The 12,275-nt window shown below is 38.4% G+C and overlaps 1 protein-coding gene across 3 annotated transcripts in view; it reads right to left on the minus strand.

The window, feature by feature from the left end:
* PCMTD1 (protein-L-isoaspartate (D-aspartate) O-methyltransferase domain containing 1) overlaps window positions 1-12,275 on the minus strand; it is a 63,113-nt gene that overhangs the window by 30,884 nt on the left and 19,954 nt on the right. The window contains exons 2-3 of one of the 3 annotated variants that reach the window (XM_032315444.1): window positions 10,632-10,818; window positions 4,773-5,203 (exon numbers count right to left, since the gene is read on the minus strand). The exons of 1 other annotated variant lie outside the window; for it this stretch is intronic. In XM_032315444.1, coding sequence (XP_032171335.1) covers window positions 4,773-5,079 — 307 coding nt within the window. In that variant the 5' untranslated portion in view covers window positions 5,080-5,203; window positions 10,632-10,818. The remainder of the gene's footprint in view (window positions 1-4,772; window positions 5,204-10,631; window positions 10,819-12,275) is intronic. One more of the 3 variants, XM_032315443.1, reaches the window with a different exon arrangement.

A 12,275-nucleotide genomic window follows, 5' to 3' on the forward strand; every position in this document is an offset into this window, starting at 1 on the left:
TCTTTAAAAAGTTAAATACAGGGGCTCCTGGTGGCTCAGAGTCAGTCAAGTGTCCAATTCTTGGTTTCAGTTCAGATCATGATCTCATGGGTCATGGGACTGAGCTACATTCTGTGGGGTGTCTGCTTCAAAGATTCTCTTCCCCTACCCCTCCCTCCACTCACACTCATGCACATTTTCTTGCTCCCAAAATAAAGATCTTGGGGGAAAAAAAAAAAAAAAGTTAAACATAAAAACATAGAGCCCAGCAATTCCATTTCTAGGAATCCACCCAAGAGAAATAAAAATGGATGTCCACACATTTGTACATTTTCAATGTTCTCAACAGTATCATCTATAATAGCCAAAAACTGGTAATCCAAATGTCCATTAAGTGGTGAATGAACAAACAAAATGTGGCATGCCTACACAATGAAATATTATTCAACCATAAAAAGGAAATACTAATACATGCTACAGCCTTGAAAACATATTGCTAAGTAAAAGAAACCATACACAAAAGACCATATTTCATATAATCCTATTCATATAAATGTACAGAGAAGACAAATTTATAGAGACAGAACATACAGCTAAGGGGTTGGAGTGGGTACAGGGAGTGGATTCAACCAAGCATGGGGGATCTTTTGGGGGTGATGGAAATATTCTCGAACAGAACTATGGTCATGTTCACATACTCTGCAAAGTTATGAAAACTTACTAAATTGTACCCTTAAAATGGGCAAACTTTATGTTAAGTTGTATCTCATTAAAGGGAGAAGGGGGGCTAAAATGAGAGTTAAAACATGAGTATCTCAAGTCAAAGGCAATCTAAGGGCAGCAGATTAAAAGACCATTTAATGTCCTCTGGTAAAAAGATAAAGAGTATAGAGACCAAGGGCAACTAGGTGGCTCAGTGTGTTAAAGCCTCTGCCTTCAGCTCAGGTCATGATCCCAGGGTCCTGGGATCGAGCCCCACATCAGGCTCTCTGCTCAGCGGGGAGCCTGCTTCCCCCACCCCGCCTCTCTCTCTGTCTGCCTCTCTGCCTACTTGTGATCTCTGTCTAATTAATAAATAAATAAAATAAAATTTAAAAAAAGAGTATAGAGACCAAACATAACGTAAGACTCATGAGAGACTAGAGACCAAACATGATGGCAACATGTAGTTTAATCAGCCTTTTGGACAATACAGCAGCATTGGACAATATAATGTTAGCAGTGAGTTGCCTGTTAAGCACGTAAGTTTGCCAACTATTTTAACTTTAGAAACTAATGTAGTGCTGAGGTAGTGGCAAACATAGTATTCGAATGATTCTGGCAGTTTCCCAATCACTTCTATTAACTCAAGAACTAGTCAAGAGACTAAGGAAGTCATTAAGCTGGATGAAACCTCATATTATAAGTTTAGAAAATGGGAGTGAATCTCTAAGCAAAAAGGATCAGAATGAAGAATCATCCCTACCTGAATCAGAAAGATAATCAGACCAATTTGCCTTCATAAACCTGATGAGTTTCATAACTCAAGTCTGGGAAGCAGAGGACTTGGGAGCCGCCTTCTCTTGGACCCTGTTTTTCAACGGGAAACCCTAAGTATGGAAAGACAGTAGTACTGAGAGGAGAGTTAAGTAAGTGCTTGATTCTTTGTGAGGTCTAGGAAGAGTCTTAAGGTGAAGCAAGTGGAACAAGAACTTATCTTCAGTGTGAAGCAAAACAAGTTGTATAAATGAGGTACACTGGGAATCAGAGCAATCCCTTCTCCAAGTCTGGAGCAAAAATGAATTCCACTTATGAATAACTGCTTCAAGTATACTTTAATCACAAGCTACTTCCTGAGGTTAAGATAAGCCTAACTTCCTCTCACTGAACAAAAGCTCTCTCAAGACTGCAGTCCATCCCCTCCAGGTGTGTTTTTGGAAAGGCAGTGGAAATTCCTCAGTGAGCAGTTTTGTCTGCATTACCAAACCACAGACACCCTGCTTTCCCTGCCTTAGCCACAATTCTTTCAGATCATGTCCTCAAATAAGAATCCCTGCCTATGGTGAGCACCTGTCATCCCCATCTTGTGACTAGGAGAGAAAAATGGCTTAGAGCCATGATATTACAGTTACTTAATAAGGACAGAACTTCTGTTACTAAGGTCACTGTGAAGGAATGAGGCCAAATCTGATTCACCATACTTAGAAAATTGTAGGGAACATGTAAGCATCTTTCTTTGCATCTACCTCCTTGACTTAAAACACTCACTGTTTAGGCTGGGTTAACAAGATTAAGCTTCCTCAGAAGCTAGACAGATCCAAAATTTATTAGCCATAATCACTGTTTTTACAGACTATTCTTTCTGCCTTTCTATCTTCTTTGAAGTGTTTTATCTTTCTCACCAAATGACTATTCCCAATCAAAAAGAAAGGAACTTTATCTTGGTCTTGATTGCAAGGTCACACACAGATAAACCCTGGAATAATGTCCAATAACCATAGTCATACATGTAACCAAAGACCATGACTCCCTGGAGCCTTGTAACAGAAGGAAAATAATCAACCACATTATGGATCACTTAAGCAGGGGTCTGTTTCTTATTCAAGATACAATAAAGTCATGAGGTAAGCCTACAGCTGCATCTGGCCACAGGAATCTCTTGGAGACTGAGACTGAGGAGTAGAGTTTAAGGGGGGCAATCTCACAGCTAGCAAGGTTGCTAATTATGAATCCCTCTTCCCTGCAGGCCTTTGTATAAGACTGACCTCCCTCAGCCTGAGCCAGCTGACAGGGCTAGAGAGGTAGAAGACAGGGTAACAGGTGCTCTGAGGCTAGCCAGACATGCTAGGAAGCCTGGACTCCAGCCTAAAGGTGCCAGAGCTGGTCAAGAAATGCACTTTCAAAATGGCAATTCCCATTTTTAAAAGGCTCTCCCTAATCCCTCAACTAAGTTCCTCTGATTTGGAGACGATTTCAAACCCTGAAATTCCTTTTTCAAAAGTTAATTAGGTATGTGGGGTTTCCAAACTGCAGAGAAACTCCTGTCTCAGGAAAGGCACGAATACCAAATTTAAATATAAGGTGCTTAATCTCTTTCATGGTAAAAATTAATACTTCACTACTTTCTGAGCATATCATTATGAATCAGAAACTTAGTAGTGACATCAAGTAGACTGTTTTATGTATTAGGTTGTATTACGTAATAGGAACTGACTCAGTTGTTTTTATGAAACAGACTGCAGGTTCTGTAACAAGAAAAGAACGTAAGGAGCTACAGTAAGTGTGTAAGAAAGGGGAATTTCAGGCCTGAAAATGCTTTAGAAGTCATTTCATGTGACTATATAATTTACTGTCAAAACTGGGACACTTTGGGAAAGAAAGGGACATTATAAATACTGATGCTAGGACAAGAGGGATAAATTGGGACCCAGCACCCTGGGACAGAGTCACCCAACTAGAGTATACTCATTTCTCTATTCAAAATCCTTCAATGATTCTCCATCACTGCAGAGTGAATTTTAAACCACAGTCTCATCCCTAGAACTCAGGCATATGCCTCAACTATGGCACATACCATACTGGATGAAGATGGCTGATTTTTCTCGTCTCTCTCCTCTTGCCAGTCTGTGAACTCAAGGACAAGAGTCTACGTTATGGGCCTTGATAGCATTCTACCTTAAGGCCTGTCACAAAGTAGCACTCCGTAAATACCAAGAGGCTTAGTAAAAATAACGGTTGTTCTTCCTCCGGCAACATCCTACAGTCTTGGCACATGTTTTCCTCCATCCGTGCCTCTTCAACCCACATTCTGTATTTTGCAGGTGTCACTTCCTAGCTATGAGACTTGAGGCAGTTAGTTAACCTCTCTAAGCCTCAGTTTACTCACCTATATACAAAGGAACCATAATCCTATATATGTCACAGGATTATTAGGAACATTAAGTGAGTTACTCTATGTAAAAGTGGTTTAAACAATGCCTCACCCTCATTGTAAGCACCCAGTAAGTTTCTCAAAGGCAGAGATAACTGTACCTTTAGTTCACTGCTATATACCTATACCAGGAATAACACCTGACAGAACAGACAGTAAGTATGCTAAAAGTTTACTGACATACTTCTCTTCTGTTTTTCTCCCAATCCCTTGTTTTGCCTCATCAGTGCCATATAACTCTATATCCCACAAACTCCTGCATTGCTACCAAAAACCTGGCTCCATTCCCTTTTGGGGACACTGGTGGGCGCCTGGGTGGCTCAGTGGGTTAAAGCCTCTGCTTTTGGCTCAGGTCATGACCCCAGGGTCCTGGGATGGAGCCCCGCATCAGGCTCTCTGCTCAGCAGGGAGCCTGTTTCCCTTGCTCTCTCTCTCTCTCTGTCTGCCTCTCTGCCTACTTGTGATCTCTGTCTGTCAAATAAATAAATAAAGTCTTTAAAAAAATAAAATAAAATAAAATGGGACACTGGTGACTAATGAACCCTCTAAGCCAGCAGTCAGTCACAACCCTTTACCTGGAACAGATTACATGATACCCCTGACTTTCCTGTCTACCAGCTGTTCAATTTTAAGTACAGACAATGATTGAAAAAACAATTCCAAGGGTTTCTTAAGTCTAGGATTAAATGCACAAGCTAACTTTCAGCATCAGAGCAAATAAAAAAAAAAAAGATTACTACCGCCTTGTGTTTCTACACTTAAGGAAGAGAACTACTTTGAGTACATACATTCAAAGATATACAAATTTACAAACCCTATAAATCATAAACAGTAACACAAACAGCTTATTTTTTAAAATAAAATTTTACAAAAATAAAATTACCTAAAATTAAGCCCACCATTGTACTTAAATATCCGGTTCCACTTCCCAGGTTAAGAAAAGACAATCCTGGTTGAAGTTTCAATGCTTCCATAACTTCAGAATAAATGCAAGGTGCTGACAAGTGTATGTTCCCATGCTTCCAGGCTAAGTCTTTGTAAGCATTGTCTCGGTAGCCTTCCAAATAGTAATCTCCACGGTCAATCGCTCTGAAGGCTTGCTCCACTCTTTCAGTGCGGATATACTGAGCTTCTTTTAAGTTATCAATTAAGTCATCATTATCTTCCCCAGCACTCACAGCTCCTCCCATGATAGTATTCAAATCAAATCATAAATTTTAAAATGTAATAAAATTAGCAGAAATGGCTTCCAATAATGTAGTGTGGTTTGTTTTCCCTTTAATATTGCACTTGATTTCCAAAAATAAATTAATCCTGAAAGGGAAGAATAAAAATAAACAGGTTTAAATTAATGCTCACAGGAAAGCAATTCTTTATTAAATACATAATAGTCATCATAACTATCATTTTTCAAGGACATATTCTGTTTTAGGCATAGTTTTAAGTTCTTTAAGTATATTACTTTATTTATTCTTCTAACAACCACAAAAGGTAGCTTAAGTTTGATCTCATCTGTACAGATGGGAAATCTCGGACACATAAGGTTTCAGTCACTGTATACCCTCAGGCCCAATATGATAGCCATTAGTCAGGTGTGGCTACCTAGACCAAAATTAAAATTAAATGCAATTTAAAATTCAGTCGGGCGCACTAGCCACACTTCAAGTGCTTAATAGCTACATGTGGCCAGTAGCTGTCACACTGAACAGAGCTGCTCTAGAAAGTGACAGACATTCAAAGATATACAACAGTTTGATCTCATCTGTACAGAAACCATGCTTCAGAAACCATGCTCTTAAGCATTAATTAAGCCAGGAGGCCTTTGGAGTACCGTGAGTCTAGTTCAATACGCATCTGATTGATTTAAAATTCCTAAACTTAAAAATCCACTAACACCTAAATGCTAAACATCTTAAACGCACCACATAAATTCAAAATGTTAACACAAAGTAAGATATTACCCAAACACAGAATGCAAAATATAAAAAAACACAACAGATCCACATGTTTAAAATGTACACACCCACACACAAGTACAGACATATTTAGATTGTTTTACTTGGTAAACCCTGTGGTGATAAATAAGGAGACCAGAAATTTTATTAACAACTTTAATGGTACATGTACCAGAACATATGTTACACATACAAATACAATAAACTTCTTTAAAGTCAAATTCAGCATCTTTAAATGAACACATTAGTACAACCTGATAAACTAAATTTCAATACATCAAATTCAACACAAGTTAATCTTTATTCAATTACACTTAGTAAATTCATGTAACAATTTCTGAATTAATACATGAGGAGAACGGGAAGTAAAAAATGAAATGCTTACAGCCAAAAACAAGAGTTATAACAGCCAGACTATGGCAAGGCTGTAAACTCACTCTTGACCTTAGAGAAGAAACGAAACTGATGCTTTGAGCTTCGTCAGGTCCTCACACCTCTGGTACCAACCTGCCTGAGCACTACTGGGGCAGGTGCCTCACCAGGTCCTGTCCCTGTCCCCACTGCCTGCCTCTGTCCTCTTCTGTATTTTCAAATGATCTCCTTAAACTTTCTAAGTGGAGGAAATACTGTGAACTCATGTCACACTCCTATTTAAATTATTCAAACTCACTTATACAAACATGGCTGGTTCCAATGCCCCCCACACCCCTAAAAAGAAGTAACTGAAAAAAATACATGGGCTCATAGCACCATTCTCCTCAACGAGTGTATTTCATGACATGTAGTACAACTGGAAACATCAATCCACTCTTCCTTCAACAGGTCTTAGTTTGGACATCCTTTTATAGCCCAAGCATCTCAACTCGCTGAGCACAATTCTAGCATTTAAAGTTGGTGGGGAAGGGGGCACCTGGGTGGCTCAGTGGGTTAAAGCTGGTGTGGGGTTTTGTTTTGTTTTGTTTTGTTTTTACTAACATGGCCTCTAAGCACAGGTTAACTTTTTTACCTGGTACTCAGATTGAATGCCCTCCCAAAATGAAAGAAAAACTGCTACATTAGACTGGGAGGCAGCTTCGGTTGAGTCTCCAATGTTGCACCCACCTCAGGACTTTATAAGCCTAATTTTGACTATGCAGACATTTAATGGCTCTCCTGGAAATGCTGTATTTTACTGGTCTGAAAAATTATTCCACAAAGCAACCTAATCCTTCTCAGGTCCTTCTGAACTCTAGCCTGTCCAAAATTATCACAGCAAAATAAACAAACATTGACTTTACTGCACAAAAGCGCACACTCCTGGTGAAAAAGGCAAAGAGGAAGACTCAAACCAACAAGAACTACTACCATTTGCTGGTGAACACTCTATTAAGTGTTTTTTGTATATTATCTCACTAAAAGCTACAATAAGCCTATGAGGAAGGCACTCCTATGACCATTTTCAAATAGAAATAATGTATAAAGGACTAGGGCACTACAATGCATGTGACTGCGGCTAAAGGAGCACAGGGGAAACTGGATCCAGGGATCCAGGAAAGCTTTCTTAAAAAGGCATGGATTGTGTAATGCAATTAAAGGACTAAGGGAATTAAAGGCTGAGGATATGGCTGGTATTAAAGCAAGAAAGCAGATAACACTTCTAAGAAACTACATGTAGTTGAGTACCTTCCAACACCGTGAGACATTTATCCAGCAGACCAGTTTTTTTGTTTGTTTGTTTTTTAAAGCCTGGACCCTTTTGAGAATCTGGTATTTCTGGGCCCCTTTCTCTAATTAAAAAAAAAAAAAAATGAATGAATGAATGAGAAGTTTTACATCCAACTTCAGAAGGATCCTGAGTTCCTACAGACCCATGAGTTAAATCTAATTTAAGAACATCTATTAGATGTAAAGAAGTTAGCCACAGGTACTAACAAGAAAGGGAGAATTACATTTCCATTGTAGAAAGTGCAGTGTAATTTGTGTTTCTGATCTACTGCAACACACCAGAGACCAAGTACTCAGAAATTTGGGAAACATGGGGCACCTGGACAGCTCAGTGGGTAAAGCCTCTGCCCTCAGCTAAGGTCATGATCCCAGGGTCCTGGGATGGAGCCCCGCATCGGGCACACTGCTTAGCAGGGAGCCTGCTTCCCTCTTTCTCTCTGCCTGCCTCTCTGCCTACTTGTGATCTCTGTGTGTCAAACAAACAAATAAATAAATAAAATCTTTAAAAAAAAAAAAAGAAAGAAAGAAATTTAGGACACACATCACACCTTGTTAACAAGGAGCACCACAAAAATTTAAAGCCAGATTTCCTAGACTCCTTTCCCTATTTTGATAGGAAAGATGAATACATCTAAACACAAAGCTGTAAGGTATCTAGGAGGGAGGTGGTCAGGAAAGGTTTTATGGAATAAGATGTGCAATCAGTTACAATGCATCATGTTTCTTTAACACAAATTGTTAATTCATACATTTAGGCTATGTAAGTTACATAAGGTAACAATGTGCAGATAATGAAGAAGTGGTGGTGGTTTCCATGTTCATGTTTGGAAGTGACAGGAAGGTACAAGCTTACACATATTAAAAGATACCTTAGCAACTTAAGAAAACTTTCAGTAAAAAGCTGAAAATAGAGAGTGTCCACCTCTAAGGCAATTCAAGTGGTCTAAGGAAGCTGTGAATGCAGACCAAAAATATGTAAAGACACTGTCTCTAGATAAAAGCAACAGATTAATTGAGGCTACACCCAGATTCAGGATTTTAAATTTTGATAAAAATATACATATGCAAATAAAACGATATCCATAAGCAAATTATCTTCTAGAGCCTAAATTTCAGAGGAAGACAAACCTTAGGGTTTAAGACTATGAATGAATGAATGACTGTGATGCTAACATGCAAATCCCAGTAGATTTAACTATGCTAAAAATTGTATTTTTTTGTTTTTTGTTTTTGTTGGTAAACTGGTTACACAGATGCATAGGTTTTCAGTAGTATGTTCCAAGGCTACTGATGTTATAGAAAAACTCAGTACTGGACTTGTAAGGCCCTTGAAAGAACCTTAGGAAACATGAGGGTCCTCAGACCACCCCTGGAGAAGAGATGGCATGAAAAACTACAAAATGGGATGGGCAGACCGTGGTAGAGTTATACACAGGTGTTATGGAACACCAGCCCAGACATGGGGGTGGAGACAAAAGGATGGTAAGATTTTCCTAAATATGAAGATGTGGTAAGTACAGAGGCAGAAGGGAGTAGAGGTGTTCAAAACAAGCAGAAAAAGACAAGGAGACAAGAGGCAATGCACCCACCCACTTGCGACACTACATATAGTATCGAAGAGCCGAAGTTTGGGAATAGAAAGCAGTCCTTGGAGGCTACAGCAATAAAGAGGAATGAAAAAATGAAGCTTGCAGGTCACACACACATGGAGCTTGGACTTCCTCCCAGAGGATGGAGCCAACAAAGGCTTTTTAGAGAATGAGAAACACACTGTGTGACTAATTTTAAAACAAGATGTAAAGGAAAAACCAAAACTATAAAAGAAAGTGAATATAATTATACATTATTTGGTCTGGGGAAGACAATATTTACGTAGTCAGAATAGTGAAAACACAATTGCTGATTCAATCTGAATAGTCATTTAACCACAATAGGATGCAAGGGAAGAGGTAAAAGAGGGGCATGGAAGTTAATACTTCATCTGTGATTATAGGAAAGTAAATGCTATCTAAAATCAGTGAATTTAAAAAGAGCATCTTAGTTAGCAATGTGGAGGTAACTTCCCTACCATGAAATAGCTGAATGCATTAAATTCCCTCTGGAGTGTGAGCCTCCAGGTGGAAGCAGGTAGAGCCAGGAACTGCTATACTTTGTCTTCAGGAAATCACTTGACTTTCCAAATTATGTAAATGCATTATTTGAACAAAACTGACAAGTAAAACTGAAAATAAAGGGGATACATAAATATGTGTGTATGTATTTTTTTTTAACCAGAATAAGATAAAAGACAAGAGAATATAATTTCCTAAGGAATAAAAATATATTTAACGAAGAGGCTACAGTAGAAAAATCGAAGAACAAAAAAAGAGATACTAATAATTTATACTACAGAGCTTCAAAGATACATCATTTTACCGTATACATATTCCTGATAGTGGGTAGAAAATGAACTATTATAAATTAAATTACATTTTCATAACACTGACCGATTCAATTATAATAGTACGTGTATTTGTAGAAAATTTGAAAACCAATCAATAAAAATTACTCATAACCCAAATATTCAAAAAGCCACTGTTAAAATTTACTTTCTAAGCATCTATCCACTTTCTTTTTAACGCAATATTAGTATTATATGGTATATATTTCGAACTTTGCTTAATGTGTCTTAAAGATTTTCATGCCATCAAAAATTCTTCCAAAATCCAAAAGAGTGATATCCCACCACAAGGAGGCACCAAAATGTAATCAGTCTCCTGACTGCTGCACCATGAATTTTGGATTATAATTAATGTACATGTTAGGAGTTTGCAAGTTAAAAATCTGTAATAAATGTTGTTATAATTCCATAATAATCCCCTAACTTGAAATATACTTCATTTTTATGAGTAAAGCAAATACTACTAAAAAACCACCGTATCATTAAATCATGGAAGCATTTGCCATTTGTTAATTCTGAGATAATTTCATCTCAGTCATGGAAAAGTGCCAAATACAAGTCAAGAGACCAAGGTCTAGCCTTGGTCCCACTGATAACTTTTCTGTATGGTTCTAGGCAGCTCTCTAGAACATCATTTCCTCACCTGTGACATGAAGAGGCTAAATTATATGATTCCTAAGGTTCCCCAGAGCTCTAATTTCCCTGCTATTTTGGCATCAAATCCGTATTTGAGTACAGCTCAGTTTTAGTTATCCAGAAATGTCTGCTCATGCCTCTCAACATCTGTTACTTCGGTCACATTTTTTGGTGCCCCATTCCTGCCATTTTCTCTAACATGGAAAAGAAGAGAAAAAAAATTAGGAGTGTTCAAGTCCTGCATTAAACAATAAAAGCAAAACATGGAATCTAAGGAAAAGAAGAAAAGGCAAAGGCAAAAGAGAGAAGCATCAGAAAATAAAAGAACAGCTTATGCAGTTATGTCTGTTTGAGAAGTTATCATATTTACTCACAGAACACAATTTCACTCCTTTGCATTTTCTTTCTAGTACGAGTGTCTGGGGTACATACATTCACATAAGCTCTCCTGAAATGATTTGCAAGATGTTCCAAAAGTTGTTTCTAGTCTTTCAAAATAAGATACGTAGTTTTAATGTATTTGGTTTAGGGGAAGATCTACTGAAGGCCTAGTTCAGTATTATGGGTGTCTTTCAGGCAGCTTAAGGATGTTTTATGGAAGGTTAAAGACAAGTCAAAGGAGGCGGGAAGCAAACAGATGGCAGGCAGATGTCACAGAGTCAGAGAATAGAATGAATGCTGACTCACTTTCTTTCCCTCCTAGCAACCAGTGGCAAGCAGCCAACTGCTGCTTGCTGCTCCTTTCTCTGCAAAGGTGAGGACAAAGCTCACCCAGCTTTGGAGTAAAGAAGACTGGTGATTCAAAGGAGGAATACACTATTTGAGGGCACAAACAAAGGATCTTTCCTCCCCATGCTCTCAGAGATCTTGTCATGGGAGTCATGTATGAAGGCTACTTTGAGAGTGGCAACAGCTACACAGGAGAAAAAATTTTCTCAATGATGGCAAACAGGTATGATGAGACATAAATACAAAAAAATGAAAGAAAGAAAAGGTTAATGAAGGGGTTCAGAGCAAGCCTCCCCAAAATGTGCTACTTTGACATATGGACCATTTTGAGCTGAAAACAATCAAGACCCAGCATACTAAAGAAAAACTTTTACCTCCCTTTAAACTACCAAAAGAAATTAGTTAAGGACCCTGGTCCAGAGAAAGAGCTATTACCAAGATACAACTTTTTTTTTTTTTTTAATCTGAATGACCTATCTGTATAGCAAGGCAAACATCTAATTACCAAACTTCTGTTCTTCTTCACATCCTGTGAATCACCTCCTCCCCTGTGACATCCCAGGCCCCTCTTCTACTTCTTAGCTCCTGATGGCATGTAAGCCACAAATGCCCGCCCAGCTTACCCTTGGGTTTCCCTGTCTTTGTGGGGTTATCACATATATGCAATTTGTGCAATTAAATTTTTCTCCTGTTAATCTGTTTTATGTTAATTTCCTGTTATTTATGTTAATCCTAGGCTAGAAGGAAAATTTTTTCTTCCAACATTAAATTTCACCACTCATTGTGCCTACTTATTTCTAGTGGCCTATACTGCATACAGGCCCTGGGCTCTATTTCTTCACCAAAACTCTATGAAGGGGCACTAACTTCATTTTACTAATGAGGAGGCCAAGTCTGGAGAGAGCACAAGACAAGCTCAGAG

Source organism: Mustela erminea, chromosome 16, assembly GCF_009829155.1.
Source record: "Mustela erminea isolate mMusErm1 chromosome 16, mMusErm1.Pri, whole genome shotgun sequence".
Taxonomy (NCBI): Eukaryota; Metazoa; Chordata; class Mammalia; order Carnivora; family Mustelidae; genus Mustela; species Mustela erminea.